This window comes from Anguilla rostrata, chromosome 16 (assembly GCF_018555375.3).
Source record: "Anguilla rostrata isolate EN2019 chromosome 16, ASM1855537v3, whole genome shotgun sequence".
NCBI lineage: Eukaryota > Metazoa > Chordata > Actinopteri > Anguilliformes > Anguillidae > Anguilla > Anguilla rostrata.
The window spans coordinates 18,375,987-18,394,607 of record NC_057948.1 but is presented as its reverse complement, the minus strand read 5'-3'; the positions used below and the strand labels follow the sequence as shown (position 1 = coordinate 18,394,607).

Below are 18,621 nucleotides of genomic sequence, written 5' to 3'. Positions count from 1 at the left end.
GCTCAGGAGGTCTCTGTTATAGCTCCATACGTTCCCTGGCCCTGTACCTGGACATTAACATGCAAGACAAGCTCTGTGCAAGCCTCCATGGCAACAAAGCAGCTAGCAATGTATTATCTTGCCCCGACTGTTTGATAGCAAGTTGGATCAGGGTATTCATTATGCGGTTTTCCTCTTGGCAGCAATTTGGTTTCTTTATGGTTCCAACTAGTTGCGTAACTCAATGATGTCTTTTCTCCAAGCATCATTTTTTCCGAATGTTCTCCTGTTCATTATTACTATTGCTGTGGTGACTGGGAATTTATATATTAATTTGTCATTTTACATTTAAAAAAAAAACTGGTTTAAAGTCAGGGATTAGAAATAGAAATACCCCCCAAGTCACGTTTCTGAGTCAGGGGTACTGCCATTTATTAGGAGCGGTGGCTGTCCTTTTTATGACGTGTAGTGATGGGTAGGTTCTTAATGGTCAAGTTCAGAAAATAAAAATTCTATTTCAGTTTTTGTTTTTTTTGAACATATTTCCCTGCCTAATCGTATAAAAAATATAAGCCACTGCCACAGAATGTGAGAATAGTTTTTTAAGTTAGTTAATATTCAGAACATTTGTGATTTACTAGATTACTAATACACAGGGTACTGATTCACCAGTTTAATAATATACCACATAGACCATTCTGCCATACTGGTTACACACTACTGATCAGCCAAACCCCAGGGGCACTAGCCATCTGTAGAAAGGTTTGGGCTTGTCTGCGGTTGGAAAGAATTTGTGGGTCAGGTGAAGTGTTTCCTTTCTTGACAACAATATTTATCAAGATTTATCGCATAGCTGTGCGATTGTGACTCTCGCTGCTGGAAAGGTTGCGCTCACATAAACTTCATTACATGCATCGAAAGGAGGAAGAAGCTTGGATTTCATGGCTGTGCTCACAGCAGTCAGTCAGGGGCAGCTCAGTGTTGGTGGTGGACTCTAAGGTTACAGGCCAGCTGCTGCCAGCACTGGGTTGCCAGAATGCAGGGCTCTCACCAAAATGTATTGGTCTGTGATAATGAATATAATGTTTCAATGTCAATATCTGAGTCTGTGGTAGATTGGGGATTTTCAAAGTAAAGGTATGGGGTAAAAGATATTGGTGAGTCTTTGCGGGGAGGGGGAATTCACAGGCACCTGGCAATACTTGACTCTAGACACCACAGACTGGAGAAGATGGACGCCTGGTATTTGACCTATCTTTTCTTATCTCCTCAAGACAAGCCAGAGAGCTAAAGGAGGTTGCTCTTTTGTGCTTTTTGAAAATACAAATGTGATGCTGGTATCAGACTTCTCTGACAGCTGATGTCAAACATCGTGTTTGCTTATCTTACCTCAGCCACAGCATTTACATGCCAACTCAAAACACTGAGCAGGCAGGCGGGCTTCTGTGGAAAGGCCCTGCTGGGAGATTTAAAAAAAGCTCAGAGAAGCATGCAAATGTGGATGTTTCAAAAGCAGGCGAGGGCTGCTTCTCTTCCCACACCATAAAATACTGTCAGGCAGCTTCTTTAAGGTGTAGCAGCAGCGTGCTTTTCACCTCCGTTAAACCTCTGTTGACACAAACTGCCTTCATTATTATCTGTTTTGTGTCAGCTATAATACAGAATGTCCGTGCCCCATAAATCACTGGCTTCTCATTAGTGGAAACATTCCTGTCGCTTTCTCTATCTTGCGGTTGTGGGATGCGTGTGTTTAATGTGCCATTTTTCTCATCTAATTTGCCCTTATTAGCTCTAGAAAATGAATGACCCAGGGATTATGTCTCTGTACACATCAGCTACTGTATGCGTCTCTTTCCCGCTAGCTAAAAAAAACATTTAAGTCTAAAGAGACAAGCACAGCATCGGTGCAACTTCAGTTACTCCACACAGGCTGGGAAAAAGCCCTTTCTGAGGCAATAGTTTTCTATACTTGTTTTTGCCAAAGGCCTCTGGAAACGTGTGATGTGCTAGCCAAGAGCTGTAAGTAACTGTGGGAATATCTTTGGTTTGTAAGAAAGACCTAGACATTCTCCAGTGCTTGGCAGTACAGAACCTATGGAGCTGTAGGCTGTAGGCTAATCTATAGAGCCTGTGGTGGCAAGACCACAACTCCTGTGCTGCTCTGTTAGCCATTCAGACAGGCCGCTGAGTGTAAGGAAATGAAACTGAAGTATTTAAGCTTTCACGTGGTACAATGGCGCCATTCTCTCTCCGCGCCGCTGTGCCCATGTGGGAGGGGGGAGCCAGCTGTGACTTTTTAATTTGACTGGGGAAGACTGAGGCCTTTTTTCTCCTGTCAGCGGCCTCTGTCCTGTTCAATTCCATGCTCAAGTCATCAGAGGTTATGAAAGTCCCAGTGCAGAACTTCTGCATATCTGGGAGTAGTATAATCCTGGAACTTTAATTATTTAATTTTTTTGAGAAGTGTCCTATGTTTATCTTGTTATACATTATATTATAAGGACGGAGTGTAGCACAGTGGGTAAGGAACTGGGCTTGTAACCGAAAGGTCGCAGGTTCGATTCCCGGGTAAGGACACTGCCGTTGTACCCTTGAGCAAGGTACTTAACCGGAATTGCTTCAGTATATATCCAGCTGTATAAATGGATACAATGTAAAAAATGCTATGTAAAAAGTTGTGTACGTCGCTCTGGATAAGAGCGTCTGCTAAATGCCTGTAATGTAATGTAATATAATGTTTCCTTAGCACAGAAATGCATTAGTTTTTGTTTTTAATTGTTTACAATGCTTTGGTTTTAATACATTTTGTTGTACAATTTAGATAGAATATTGCAGGGGAATGTTTTTTTGAGCTGCTGGGGTCTGTTCATTTCCAAACCATTTTTTTTTGATAATTTTATTTCTTCTGCACTGTTGCAAGAACACCCAGTAAACAATTTCTCATTGATGTGCTCAAAAATGTACTTCATCCAGACGGACAATAAACTATTCCCAAAATTGAAATTGCAGTATGCAGTAAATGTATGAAACACTTTTTTTCTGAAAGTAGACTCCTGCAAAACATTCTGCAGAACAAAATTCTCATTGGATTCCTGTTAAACATACAGTATGGACTAGCAGAGAGCAAATTCATTATTTTTTTTCTATTTTTTTGAGATATATACTGTCAGTACAAACATTATTTCTTTTCAGAGCTTGCAATGAGTTTCCATTTTTTATGAAAATGACTGTACCTCCCCTGACCCTTACCCCGTTCCACCACAATCGGAGGTCCTGCGCCTCCAAGTTCATCACGGAATGTAATGTATGCATCCCCGATTTTTTTGAGATATGTGAGAAGATGTAAAAAAGACAGAGTTGGTGCTTTTATTTTTTTGTTCTGAAGACCAGAATAGATCTCCGATGTCCTCTGACCTCAACAATCATCCGGAGGTTTCAATTAGTGTTAATGAGGAGTCAAAAAGGCAGAAGAACAGCACGGTCTTGTGGTAATCACCTGCTCTTACAGTTCGCATTTTAATGAGGGGCTTTGATTAATGGAGGCTCAGTTGAAGAACTGAACCGGAAGGTGGTTTTCCCTGAGAGCGGGGTTGAATTGTGGAGCCTGTGGGATTCCGGTGAGGGGCGTGGGAGTGTTTCCTTGGCCGAGCCCTGGGGGTTTGACACGTCCGTCCTGTGCTTCAGTTCCATGATCTCTGGGCTTCACTGACCTGATTAAGGCTGCTGCTCTGGCCCTTCCTTACAGCCGTACAGCATGCAGTAGGCATGCACAAAATTAGCTCTGTAGCTTTAGGACTCATTTAAATGTTAGAATTTAGCACTATTCGGTTGTATTCTGTTGAATATTAATTTCATGAAATAAGGCCAGAATTACATTACATTTTACTGTACATTTATTTGGCAGACGCTTTTATCCAAAGCGTACAATAAGAATGGTAAAATTACATCAGAGTGCAATACCTGTGAAATTGCTTTGCAAAACAAGAATTCTGGAGATTTTCCTGTGATGTATTTCGGTGTTTCAGAGTGCAGTTTTGCAGCATTCTAGCTTGTCTCTAAGATGAGCTGAGGCTGGTTTTTCTTTAATTGTGTGAAAATTGAAATCGATTTCTCAGCTTTTAAATGGATTTCTCAAGATTCATAGCTCTTGTTAGTACTGTAGGTTCATTTATGGCATTTCTTTGTTATAGCTTTTCTGAAAACTGATGATATTTTCTCTACTACAAAGGACCGCAGTCTGGTGTGAACTGAAGTGAAATCAATAGTAGTACTGCCAGGGACAGCACTGAATGCCATGCTAGATATATACTGAAGCAAAGCAGGTTAAGTACGTTGTTCAAGAGTAGAACGGCAGTGTCCAACCCTGAAATTTGTGGCCTTTAGGTTACAAAACCAGCACCCTACCCTTTATACTACACTGCTGCCCCATAAGTAACAGTAATCTTAAATGTTGTGAATTAAAGTGAAATCAGTGTTACTACCAGGGACAGCACTGAATATCGTGCCTTCCTGTTGAACTAAGGGGGTTCTATTGGCACAAATGTTGTCTGTACCCAGCAACACATTAGGGGGCTGGACTTTACCTCTTTACACTACAGCGATTTCTCATTGATTCGTTAAAGAATCACAAGCCATCATAACAGGAAACATAATTTTCCTTCAGTCATATAGCCATTTTTTTATTACATTTTCTCTTACGGTAGCACAATGGATTTTACTGAATCCAGGGGTGAATGTCACAGACAACAGTGGCTCTATTGACATGACAGACATGCAGGCTGTCGCGTGCATCGTAACGCTCTAGCTTGCCATTGCACACAGAGTGAGTGTCAGGTGCCACTGAGTGCTCAGAAGGAACTTTGGTGAAACTGGGCATTTTTTTCCTGCCTGTCTCCATACCCTGTTCTGAGCCCCATATCTAATGAGATCCTTCCATTTTGACTCCTGATACTGGAGCTCCTTCATTCCCACAATCCCCTCTGTCCCCTCAAAAGAGATGCATTACATTACTTTCTTCTTTTTTGCATTTCTGAATCCACCTCTGCTCTGGTTTGGCAACAAAGGCATAAATCAGCATGATGATGTGGCCGTGGTGGGCTGAGGGGGCTGGAGAGGGTGGTGCTCATAGACAGAGATGGATGCCGTAAGAGGAAAAGAGAAACATCATGGAGATCGTATAAATCTGCATGTCAGTCCCGCAGAATCTGTGACTAACAGCTCAAGCTGCACTGTGCCTGAGCTCTACCCCGCTTTGAAGCTGGCGATTTAGCTCAGTGGCCATTTTGTTAGCGCATTTTATTTGCTGCAATGTGCTCTCTTGTTTTCACATGGAGAATTCCTGTTTCTTGTCTGTTTCAATTTTTAATTCTTTTTGAAAAGCAGTAATAATAACCGAGACAGGATTTTAGTGCAAAAGAAACTGGCTTCATGAATGAATTATTTCTTTGTGTTTTAATCTTGGTGCATAACCGTTGATTTCCTGCATTAAAGCTTTGCTGTCGGAATGGAAATGTTCATGTAATTACAGCATTCCAGATTTCTTCACGCTGTGCCTGATCCATTATCAGCAAGTCAGGCTGGTGCCTTTGCAAGCCTCACCAAACTCACCAATTACCCTATTCTTCGGTTTCTTTCTATTGCATGATTATGTGCCTGTATCTGCATGCACGTGCATATTTGTTTATTCTTTTAATCTATGCGGTGTGCTTGTGTGTGTGTGCATGAGTGCATATGTACGTTTTAAACTGGGTTATGTACTGTACACGACAGCATCTTGGTCTGTGCTATTGCCTTTTGTCAGCCTGCTGATTTGTGTGTTTGGGAGGTTTTCACATGCATCTTTACAGCAGGCTTGCGTTGCCCTCGTCCCTCTGCCAGGTGTCAAGCGGCAGATCGTCCACTGCCTGGAGCGGACTTCGGGAATAGTGGAGGAGCACTACTGCGACCCGGCAACCCGCCCCGACGACAAGCGAGCCAGCTGTAATGAGGAGCTGTGCCCTGCCAGGTGAGTGTACTGTTCACACAGCACGTCAGAATGGAACTAGACAAAAAGGAAAGAGGGAGAAATGTGGGAAATGCCAGGTCTGCCCTGGAGCCCGCTCGTCAGTGAGTGCTGGCAGCCGGGTTAGGCGCCATTCCACAGATTGCTTCATGGTAAAATTCAAACCAAGGCCGGAACAAAGACAAAAAAGATGGAGCTGAATTTTTTCCGCCTTTGTGAAAGGAGGCATTGTTACGGCAGACACTTAGAGTGTTGTGCTGGGCGCTGAAAATTCCTGCCATTCCTGTGCAGATGGTGGGTGGGAGAGTGGCAGAAGTGTTCCACGACCTGCGGGGACGTGGGGACGGCCAAGAGGACGGTGCTGTGCATTCAGAGCGTGAGCCTGGAGGAGCAGAGGGCCCTGCTGCCCTCCGAGTGCCAGCACCTGCCCCACCCGGAGACCGTTACCCCCTGCAACACGCACGTGCCCTGCCCCTCCGACTGGAGCGCAGGCAACTGGTCAGAGGTGAGAAACCCAGCGCTCCGGGGAGCCGTCCCGACCGGGCAGCACAGACAAAAAGAGGGGAGTCCCATAAGCGAAGGCTCACTCCATTTTCACACCTTTCTGACACATTACTGATTGTTGTACTGATTGTGAAACAAAGTGTGAGAAATTAATTTGGCTTCACACTGGCTTAAAAGCTGTTTGTTTTGACTCGCTAGAGATGCAGTATAGTTTCCCCCGCCATACGCCTGCGCTGAATTCACATGGAAAGTTTCATCTAAGACAAGGACTTTTTTCTTGTTGGGGGAAGGGAGGGGTTTTTTTTTTTTTTGGCATTTTTTTCCCCCATTTGTATTTGTCAGTAGTCCTGTGTTCTTGTCACCATTGCACCATGCGCACCCACGCAGAGAGGGCTGCGACTGAAGCACGTGCACTGCGCTGATAGCGTGCGCACATGAACTCCACAGCTCTCCCTCTGCCAGCGCCTGCATCGCTTGGTTTACTGTCCACTGATGTGCATTTACTCATTCGTCACATACTGTAAGCAGTGGTGACCACTTCCTGCCTGTGTGTTTACTGAATTTATTTTGAAATCTGTCCCCCTCCCCAGGAGAACAATCTAATGTCTTCTGTTTTCCCAGGTCTCACATGAGCTCCAGTGTTTATATACTGATTGCAAACTGAGGTACAGTCAATCACTGGGGGGTATGCAAATGTGACAGCGACCTGATTTAGAGACCTCATTTTAAGACAACCCCAGGGAGTAGGCTCCACTGAGCTGCAAAGCAGCTTGATCCCTTGTGTTATTTATTTCACTGTGTATTTTGATTGTGGCATTCACATTAAAAACACTTTCACATTAAAAACACATAATCAATCCAAAGCACACATTTTAAGGCACAGTCTCAATACAATCAACATTCTTCCCGAGCTTTAACTCGCAGTTAAATACAAGTGTTAGTTTAAGTACTTCCATGAAAATTTTTGTTCTGTAAATGTTTGTTCTATAAATCATCATTAATCAGTAAGTGGAAGTATCCATTTGGAAAATATCCGGCAAATCTATTATGCTACTCCCATAAATAGAGCATAATTTTGAAGGCACATTTGAATAATAATTTCAAAAGTACTAGCTACTAATACAAACAAAGGTGATTATGATTATGCAAATACAGTCTTTCACAGACTGAACAAAAGCACTAAACGCAAAGGTTAAAATGAGTAATTGGAAATAGAGAGTACAAAGGCATCATGAAGTTATGTGCTTGTATGGAGTGAAATAAAAAAAATTACGCTTATGAAAGGAAGAAATAAAAACCAAAGTGGCAAAAGCACAGAACAACAGGAAGCAATTAAAATAAACAAAGACTAAAATGAGATATAAATAGATTTCTCATAAGCAACATCCCCCAAATGCTTCTGGGAGGACTGGTATAGTTCAGAACTGCTTTAAGTTTGTCAAGGGCTCAGGACTAACACCACAGGGTGCTCCATCAGTGTGTCCTGCTGATCATGTAGATGTGGAGGAGGCTTTCTGCATCTGGTCAGGGGAGGGGGAACCATTACCGTGTGAATAATCGATCATCCATTCTGATGTGAGATTGAAATTATCGATTGAAGTCAGAAGCAATGTATTCCCATATTTTCCACCGTTAGTGGCCCACACAAGCTGTGAAATCAGTAATGAGCCAGCTATGAAACACAGGACCTGACCAAACTGTCAAACTCAGCAGTGTTTTGAAGTAACCAAAGATAGATTTTTCTCTTTCTGTCCACACCATCCAGCCCGTCAATGTTGCTTCCTCAGATTATTCAAGCCTGGCAGTGAAATACATTTTTTTTTCCCCCTGTGAATTTATTTGATTTAGCATGTCATCCTCAAGAAGGTGCAGCTCCCGGGTACATGGGTACATCAAAAATTACTTGTATCGAACAGCTGAATAACCCAAGTCCCACAGTGCAGCAAACGGGAGCATCTGAACAGAACAAATCAAAGGTTCCCGCAGAGCTGGAGCTGCTGTCTGAAGAAAATTCCCTAATGCTGACAGCCTGAATACTGTTTAGTTCCATTCGGCAATAAAACACTTCTGATGAGTCTTGCTGTTAAACCTTAAGGACGTGGTGCAGCTGCTCAATATATCACCATCTAAATCATTATTTGCATAATTTATAAGATTTTCAAGTTATTCATATTTATTACTCGTATTTATTTATAAATATTTTAAAGTTTTCCTGGTTTTCCAATTGATTAATTTGATATTTGATTGCAAATTTTCTGTGGTGACCCCCTTCTTGCCATCCGTGTTTCTGAGATATGAAATGTTTCTGAGAGATGGAATTTCAGTATTGAAAGTAACAAGAACAGTCATTCTTATAACACAATTAGTGGCTGCTGTAATCCTCAAACTCCGAATGTGTCACAATATTTAGTTGAGCTTCACAAGCAAATGTGGGTCTTTTTCTAGGTCATTACTTGAGTGAAAAATGTAATTTCATTTTCTTTGCCAATGGAAATTACAATGTGGCTGATGTGCAGACAACTGTGACTGAGAACAGTCTAGAACTACGTTTCCTTGCAAATTTCTATACATAGACTATATAAATGTGACTCATGTTGACAATTATATTTGTATAGTGGCATAATTGATATTGACTTTTACCTTGTTTTGCCTCTGTGTTTTCTTTCCAAACTAGTCTCTTGTGATTGCCTGTTTGTATTGATAATATTGGTAATGGTTGACGGCCCCCGTCTTCGAGCGAAGTGTAATTTGAGTGCTCTTCTGCAGTGTTCGGTGTCGTGTGGTGGGGGACTACGGAGCCGTGATGTGCTTTGCATGCGAAACACTGGAGCCGACTGTGATCCAAAGAACAGGCCGAATGCAGAAAAGCCCTGCCGGGCACCAGACTGCCCCAAGCTGGTGGACGACTTTGGCACCGAATGGTCAGGCAGTGGTTCATCCAGCAGAGAGGTGTTTGGCGACATCAACTCCATACCGGACAGCAAGCGCTCGCCAAAATCCGGCCAAGGAACTACCAGGTCCCGCCCGTCCCCTAGAGGCCATGGCGGTGACCCGAATGACATCGTCAGAGGAGTTTTCTCTCAGCACAATCACATCGAAGAGAATGGGCACAACCACATTGACAGCAGTAACAATGTGCAGGTCGACGACTTCTACTACGACTACAACTTCATCAAGTTTCACGAAGATCTGTCGTACGACTTTGACCTGAGCTTTGGGAATGAGGGTGGAAGAGTGAGTGAGAACGATGTGGGGGGTGGTCAGGGAGCTGATCAGGAAGAGAAGTCCGATTCCGGTGCTGTCCCAGTAAAGAATGATCCTGAAGAAAGGACCACAGATCCACCTGCAGTTACTTTGCGTATGCATACCACCACCCAAGATCTCCTGCCCAGTGCCAGGACCACACCCCAGAGTGGCAAAGTCAAGGGCCAAAAGACTCTTGCTGTTCTGCCAGTGGGTCATGCAGGGGGTCAAGTCGACATTCCGGCAGAGAAGCCCTCCAAGATCTTGATTGAGAACGAGGAGGACGGGTTTGATTCGGAGGACTATTTCCTGCTCGTTTCCACCACATCTACGCCAGCATCCCACATGTCCACTCCCAGCTTCTCACAGGGGTGGAAAGCCTCAAATGGTGATGCTGGCCTCAGTGAGGACCGTTGGACAGTCCACACCTCTGGGTCTGCTGAGACAGAACCTTCCAAAGATGTGTCTGGGTCCAATGAGAGGGAGGAGCCAGAGGGACTCTCCCATGATTCCCTGGGGAGAATCTCAGAGGAAGGAATTCATGCTGGTGAAACCAAAGATGACTATGAAGCTATGGAGAGCCAGTATGAGGATGAGGATTCACTGCATGGAGATTTGATGGAAGTTACTGTTAGCCATGACCATAGCACTGGAGAACTTCCCAAGGATCTGATTGGTGGGAAGTGGGTGGACGTGCATGACGTCAGGATCCATGTGCACAGTCCGAGCAGAACCGAAGCTGAGCGCATAGATGAAAATACTCATAGGAACAGCCAGAGTGAGTGGGGAAAACTCTTACCTTCCAAAGGAGCCACCAGTGGCAGTCTGCTGTTTCACATTGAAACCAACAAAGAGAGTCAGGCTAAACCTGAAAACCCAACAACAACTGCAGAGCCCACACGTGGCTGGCAGAGCAGGGACCTTGGAGGAGAAGGGCTGCCCACCAACATGCCTGATCAGTATAATCCAATAAACACCACTATTGAGGAGGCAGAACCCAGGCGGCTGAACTGGGTTCTTGAACACACAGTGCATACTGATAAATCAGGTCCTTTCTCTCTGAGCCCACCTGATCCAGCTGCTAGAAACCAGGTCCAGCCAACCTCACAGGCTGCAGCTGAAGCCCCACCCCCAACGGATCTGGAGGATAACCCATCACCCCCAGCAGCCAGAGCCGGGTTTGGACAGGCCGCCACCCTCCCCGCTCACCCCACGCACATCGTGCCCGTCGCATTTGAAACTGATGGGCCTAGTCCGGGGGAGGCCAGCCCTCACACTCCCTCATTCCTGTGGTCAGAAATAGACTTCAATGAAATCCTGATACCCCGCAAGCTGAGGCCTAGCGGCACGGACCGTCCCGTCACAGACCGGCCCACCCAGGGGGGCGAGAGCCCCGACCCTGATCGATTCCCCGGGAACATGGGCCCCACCCCGCCAGCGCGGCCAGACTCCCGCACTTTCTGGACGGCAGGAAACTGGAGTGGAGTGAGTTACCCGGCCGAGCATTCTCCACATTCCCACAGCATAAAATTAGGGTGAGGGCAGGGCACAGGAAACAGCCGCACCTCTATTTTTAACCATAGGATGCTTTCATTGCATTCATGCCAAGCACACAAGATTTTGACCAAACATAACACATAAATTCAAATTTCACATGCACTTTTCAAAGGTATTTGTGCACTTAATTATAATAATTAGAGAAAACATTTGTGGCAAAAAAATGAGTCGTAGTAGCTCCACTACCAATTCGCTGACAGATATTTCTTAGTTTTTTGAATGACATTATGTTATTGAGGCTACCATTACAGCATTCATTCTATCCTAAATACACAACACTGAGTCCTATTTTGCCATTTTGAGAAATAAAATTGGATTGCTATCAACATCTGTTTCATGAATAATCATTCCAGAACATTTTATCTTGGTAATAAAATTCTTGCAAAGATCTTTTCTGGTAATGTATCTTTTGCAATTGGTTTCTTCCAATAATATTAGAAATGCTAAGTTTATGCTTACAGTGCATTAAATGAAGGAATACATGTCAAGATCATTGGGTACATGTATGCATAACATATGAAGATGTCTAGGACCTTGTTTCATTAAGGTCCATAGAGTAGTATGGCGTTCTATCCCATGGTCACTATCTCAGAGGAATGTGGGTACTGTGTCACGTTTCTTGAATACGCAAATGGCCGTTATTTACCCTTTCAGTGAACTCTCAAGCTTAATTACAGAGATAGCAAATGCAAGAGCAGTGTCTTTGAGTTTATTCATTTTCTGTGATTTCTAGCCAGATTTTATTCAGAGGATTTTGCTGGATTAAAGATGGTGGGTTATGTTTATACACCAGTGAATATTTACTGAATCACTCCAATTAAGTGCCTTACTCAGAGGTACAGCTGGGATTCAGGGCCTAAACCTACTTGGTCGCAAGCCAAGTTCCCTAACCACTATCCCACTCCTGCCTCTCACTGAGCGAGTTCCCTTCCCCCTGACCCCCTGCTCTTGGGCGCCGCCCTGCTGTTACAGTGTTCCACGAGCTGCGGCCTGGGCGCCACCTGGAGGCCCGTGCGCTGCAGCACAGGGAACGACTCGGACTGCGACGCATCCAAGAGGCCCCCGCCCGCCCGCCGCTGCTACCTGCGGCCCTGCTCCACCTGGAGGGTGGGGGAGTGGAGCAAGGTGAGGCTCCGAGCGGCTGCCTGTGATCGTTCGTCACGGTGCGTATCTGCTCTGTGGAAAAGCACCGCAGCCACGCTTCATCTGCTTTAACAGGACCTGTCGTGCTTCTCAGTCTGCTGTGTGTGTCATGCATTTGGTTAACCCCGTTGGGACCAAAATGAAGGACATGTCAGGATTTACTGTTCCTTGTAGCATCAAAGCAGTGGGTTGCACTGTCGCCTCAGCAAGAAGGTCATGGGTTCGAATCTTGGCTTGGGGCCTTTCTGTGTGGAGTTTGCATGTTCTCCCCGTGTCCGTGTGGGTTTCCTCTGGGTATTCCGGTTTCCTCCCACAGTCCAAAGACATGCAGGTAGGCTAATCGGAGACTCTTAAGTTGCCCATAGGTATGAGTGTGTGAGTGAATGGTGTGTGTGCCCTGCAATAGATTGGCAGCCTGTCGAGGGTGTATTCCTGCCTCTCGCCCAATGCATGCTGGGATAGGCTCCAGCACCCCGTGACCCTGACCCGGATAAGCGGGTATAGATAAGGGATGGATGGGGATGGATGTAGCATCAAAGAAAAAAAGAATTGTGATCTTAAACATTCACTCATTTTCTTTCTCTTTTTCCACTGGAGATATACAGAGCAAAGAAATTCAGGGGTTTTTTTCTTTCTTGAAATGCAGTGCACCCTCAACTGCGGTGGAGGGGTCAAATATCGAGAGGTCCAGTGCCACGACACCCGAGACCAGCGTCCCCTGCGGCCCTTCCACTGCCAGCCTATCGCCCAAAGGCCTGCCACCCGCATGCCCTGCAACCTGCAGCCCTGCCTAGACTGGTACAGCTCAGCCTGGGGAGAGGTAAGGCAGTTATATTGCTCTCTCTGGGGAGAGGTAAGGCGGTTATATCGCTGTGTCTGGGGAGAGGTAAGGCAGTTATATCGCTGTGTCTGGGGAGAGGTAAGGCAGTTATATCGCTCAGCCTGGGGAGAGGTAAGGCGGTTATATCGCCAGAGATTCTATTTATTTTTTGGGACTACCCAGATGATGTTCATTCTGATGAAAAATACACACAATTACATATTAATTAATTTACTGTGTAAATAAGCAATGTTATTTGGTTTCTGTAAAACAGTGCTCAGAGCTGTGTGGGGGAGGGGAGCAGCAGCGTCTGGTTACCTGCCCCGAACCGGACGGATGTGAGGACTCCCTGCAGCCCAGCAGCGTCCAGACCTGCAGCACCCAGCCCTGCGCGCAGTGGGTGACCGGCTCCTGGGGTCAGGTGAGCTGAGCACCAAATGACTGGATTGGTTGATTTATATTTAAAGCGTCCATTCTGGGGCTTCCTGATCGCTGCTGATAAATGCACGCGCTGGTTTGAATGCCCAGAAGCCACTGTGCTTCACTGTGTGCTGCTATTTTGCGGTGACAAAAGCATCTGAGAAGAGTCCTCGGATGTTTACAATGCAGAACAGAATGATTGATCTGTTTTTTGTTTTGGAAAATGGGGTGTCTGGGATTATGTGCCGGAGTATTTGAGGGGAAACGGGTCATTTCTGGGGCTCGCTGAAATGTTTAAGCACAGCTGGGTTTCCATTACATGAGTCATCCTGGGCATTTTAATGCCTCTTTCCCCATCCCTCTCTCTCTCCCTCCCTCCCTCAGTGCCCGTAGCTGACTCGTATAAACAGCACTTTCAACCCCATGTCATGGGCAGAGTTCATGGACCTTCATGAATTGCCTCTTTATATCAACATCTCTGGGAAATCCCCCTGGACTGACATATTGTTACAGCAGCAATCATTTTGGTGTCTGAGACGGACGCGCTACGTTTACCTGCGCAGTCCTGAAGGGCACACCCACTGCAACTGTGAGACCAGAATAAACTCAGCATTCTGAAGCAGCAGAAGCGATGTTATATGTAAACTGGCTCATTCAGGGAAATGGTGGAGCCTTGGCTAAGAGAATACAGAGCAACAGCTCTGTTGTGTGTTCTGCTTCTCTTCGCTTCCCAAGGGAGTTTTAGTATGCTGCGGGTATACCCGATGTGCACATCACTGGGGTACACATCTCTGATGGTTTGACTTTATATTTACAATGAGCATCATATCCAATTAGCTTCCAACTGCCCCTTTACATTGACTAGTTTATGTTCTGATTAGTTCCCTAGTGTCAGGACAAGACGCGTGCACATACACAAACCCTCTTATTGGTAGTCTACACATGCTCAGCATTGAGTGGTATGACGTGGTTGAATGGAGGAGGATTTAGAGCATTAACGTTTGATTCTATGCTTTGGACTTCCCATAATTACACAGGGCCCTACATCATTCTGCTCTGAGGTCTGGCCCAAAAAATGTCTTAACTCCTTAAGTATTCTTCCCCTAAACAACATCCACTCATCTGAGAGCCCTTGCCATTAACGACAAGTGACACAAGCAGTTAGAATTTTTATTCAAAGGAAGACAAAACTGCAAATCCACTGGACTTAGTCAAGCCCCCAATTTGTATTCTATGCTGATGAAACGGGTACAGTTTTTTGAATCTTTGCATAATACAGGTGACAGGTTTTTTCTTTGGGTTAAAAGAATGTCTTTAGTCTCAAAGGGGGCAAAACACAAAAAAGCTGCGGTCAGTTCCCAGACTGAGGCGTGACTCGCCCCTCTGGCCGTCCCGTGACGCCCACGCCTGCTGTGTGTCCACAGTGCTCTGTGTCCTGCGGCGGAGGGGTGCAGCGTCGGCTGGTGAAGTGCGTGAACACCGTCACCGAGCAGGAGGAGGAGGAGCGGGAGCGCTGCAACCACCAGCCCTGGCCTGAGAACACGCAGAAGTGCAACCTGCAGGAGTGCGACAGCGCCACACCCGGTGAGCAACAGCGTCCCCTGTCTGTCTGGAGGTCTCCCGTCGATCTGCTGCACATGCAGCTGGGAGTGCTGTCTTTTAAGACTTCACTGATTACTGCTGTAGGTCAAGCAATGAAAATGTAACCTCTATCAAAAGAAATCCTTTGCCACAGCACATTACAGAAAACGAAGGCATTAGATGACTGAACATATCTGCCTGATTAAAATTCTTAAATGACTAGTCCATATTATGTTTTTGACATTAAATTAATGCCTGAAATACATTTTTAGGAATTAACTGACTGCTTGTTATGCTTGAAGAGTTGCAGTCACGTTCGAATGAAAATGTGCACACATGAGACAGGAGGTATACTGACGGGGATTTGAACACATAACCAAATTTCATGACCATTATTCCTTTCACCCTTTAAACTTCTCTTTTGAATGAATCTTCCATGAATCCTCCGCTGACTCTTCCGTTGATGAAGATCTGACGCTTCTGTGCTGAAAGCCCTCACCCTTTCAGTCAAAGCTTTGTCCTCCATCCCCATCCTCCATCCACTTCTTCTCTTTATTCACTGCTTCTGGTGCTCTTATTTTCACTCTTTCTGTTCGGTAATGAAATAAGGCCCCTGAATGCATCTTTCATGGCTCTTGCAGAAAAAGCACAATTGTAGACTGCGCCACTGTTACATGGCTCATAATTTGTTATTTGTTTAATGTATGTGTGGCAGAGTTGTCAAGGTCAGACACAAATGGGTCTGTTTACGAATGGAACATTGTAGGTTCAAATGAAGAACTTACTTTCAGAAATGGTTGTTCCCTTTAGTTTGGCTTCGGTCAAAAGATGACAATATTACATCTAAATTATGAGATCCATAGCTAGAAAAATCCTTTTTTTTTCTAAAAAACAACAAATCTTTGAAGTTCTCTCATACAGTTTGAATAAGAAAAGTCATTTTCTAACCTTTCAAATGTTACTCTTAGACACATTTTTACAATTCATTGTAGGCATTTGTCTGCTGTCATCCAGGGTGTCTTAAACAGCGTGTATTCTGTACATGTAATAGAATTATACAGCTGGATATTTACTGAAGCAGTTCAGATGAAGTACGTTGCTCAAGGGTACAACAGTGCCCCACCTGGGAAACAGACCTGCAACTTCAGCATTTTTTTATAATGAAAGTCAATGTTCGATAACTTAATGTGTATCTCTGTAATGTATTAATGAAATATGGCCCCAGAAAATGCTGAAGTGTCTCTTTGGGTTCTCTTCAGCATGAGAAATATTTCTCAGTGGATGATACTGTAGTCATCCTGTAGGACACAATATAAGCGTAATGGGTTTACAAGATTTCTCTTTGTTCCCCCACTGAACCTCTCCTGTCAGAATTTTAAATTTATGAAATGGTGTCGAGGAAAAAAAGCTGCATAGACGGGCTGTTGCGCTACTATAGGAAAACACACCCTGTTTTAATGTTTAATGCTGGAATCCTGGCTACTTAAGCCCTTCTGTTGTGGGCGCTGAAGCATTTGTAGTCCCCTGTGCGGGTGACATGCTGTGTGACCCCTGTAGATTAGACGGAGGTGACAGGGGAAGGGCGGGGTGGGACGGCAGCAGTGAGAAACGCCTCCGCAATTCTGTGACCTGCAGAGAAAAGGGTTCTTTTTGTTATTTTTGTATAAATAATTAATATTGTATCTCATTGTGTTGCTTGAGCAGATAAATCGTTTTCTTGGGCCCTTGTTTCTGATAGAAAATAATCTTTATTTCCTGCTGTTCTATCATTCTCCAACAGCAACAGCTCCAACTTTCCCCAATTCCAGGACTGAACATGATTTATTGCTGACATGGTGGTAAGATAAGGTTGAGTTAAAATGCATATCCTCAACTGGCCTGTGTTACAGCTCGTGGGTTTGAGTTTGTGTCTCTATATGTCTAAGCTGAAGTATGCCTGAACATGTTGCTGAGTATATGCAGTTGCTTTATATATTCTTTGGGTATCATTCCGTCTTTCTTTCTCTCTCTTTCTCTCCTTTTCATTTCAGTGACGTCCTCAGCAGGCCTTCAGTAATGAATGCCTATGTTTTATCGGGCTTAATTACTGTGCCAACTTAATTCATGATTTGAAAACTCATTGGCTTAGAGCAGTAATTCATCTTAATTTGGGGTGATGGGAAGCCTTCTTTCTGTGTTAATTTTCTGATTTACCTTTGTAAATGTGTTCACAGTAAGAAGAAATCTATAGGGCCATTTGTGTTGTTGGAGGTTCTTTGTGTTGGATTTGTGGATGACTAGAAGAGAGACCTTCTTTTGGTTTTCAGTGAGGCTTTCCACACGGAAAATAACTGGATGGCTGTCAGTATCGGGCTTCTTCTTCTTCTTCTTCTTCTGTCTATAGCTAATTTCTTGCTGTGGTGCAGATCTCCAGTTCTGGAACTTACTCATGTGGACATGCAATTTGGACACCTACTCCTCTGTTTGTCTTCGTTTTATGAAAGGATTCATTAGTGCCAAAGGCTAGAAAAAGTTGTGGGTGAGAGGATTTAATCTTGGTGCAATTAAGGGAAGGTGGGTAATATATCGCGGGAGGAACGCTTGTGTCTAAACATGCCCCTCTCCTCCCCTCTGCCCCCTCACCCTGTTCCACGTTTGATACCATGAGATGGAATGCATGCTAATAGACCTGTGATTTAGGAGTAACCACCAGAGAATAGGCCCAGAGACAGCAGTGCCTGCAGCAGTGTCTGAGAGAATCCCTCTCTCTGCTGGGCAGATGAATGGCTCTGCTTTTGAGCAAAGCCAGTTCGTGTGGGGGTGGGAGCGAGGGCAGGGCCTGCTTCGCCTGGGCTGAGGCCAAGTCTGTGGTTCTACCCGCCATCGTTAGGCACCCCCCCCTTCACCGCCCCCACCGCAAATTCTGTGAGGTGGCCATAAATCATAGAGGACCTGGCAGGACAAAGAGACCGGAGAGATGTGGGACGGTGAGGAAGGCCTCTCCCAGCCTGGGCTGGGTTATGCTCAGTCTGCGAGGAGAATGGAAAAGACTAGCCATGTGGGGTAGACATTTTTCTTGCCGCAGACAAGTTTTACAAGAGTTTTACCCAGCAGATGTGTGTCATAGACATAAAATTGTGCTCAGTGTTAATTTGGAGGTAATTTACAGTGTATCTAGACTTGTATGAAATAGACCTTTTAGGGGATGAGTGCAAATGCATAAAAGACTTGTATTATATTTATTCGTTGTATTCCTAAAACAAGCACTGAAATTTACTGTGTTTGGAATTGCCAGAAGTGTATGCCTTTAAACTAAGATATGTTTTGGCCAGGAGTGGACAACTGTAATTAGTACCTGGTCCATGGCTTGATTATTTACCACTTCACTGAAACT

General features: G+C 44.8%; 1 protein-coding gene across 1 annotated transcript in view; it reads left to right on the top strand.

Annotated features, from left to right (window-relative positions):
- The window catches only part of LOC135241611 (A disintegrin and metalloproteinase with thrombospondin motifs 7), an 84,256-nt gene that overhangs the window by 50,067 nt on the left and 15,568 nt on the right, over positions 1-18,621 (top strand). Inside the window, exons 17-23 of the mRNA XM_064312138.1 lie at positions 5,857-5,983; positions 6,272-6,485; positions 9,251-11,212; positions 12,257-12,409; positions 13,074-13,247; positions 13,522-13,668; positions 15,092-15,251. Of these exons, the coding sequence (XP_064168208.1) occupies positions 5,857-5,983; positions 6,272-6,485; positions 9,251-11,212; positions 12,257-12,409; positions 13,074-13,247; positions 13,522-13,668; positions 15,092-15,251 (2,937 nt within the window). The remainder of the gene's footprint in view (positions 1-5,856; positions 5,984-6,271; positions 6,486-9,250; positions 11,213-12,256; positions 12,410-13,073; positions 13,248-13,521; positions 13,669-15,091; positions 15,252-18,621) is intronic.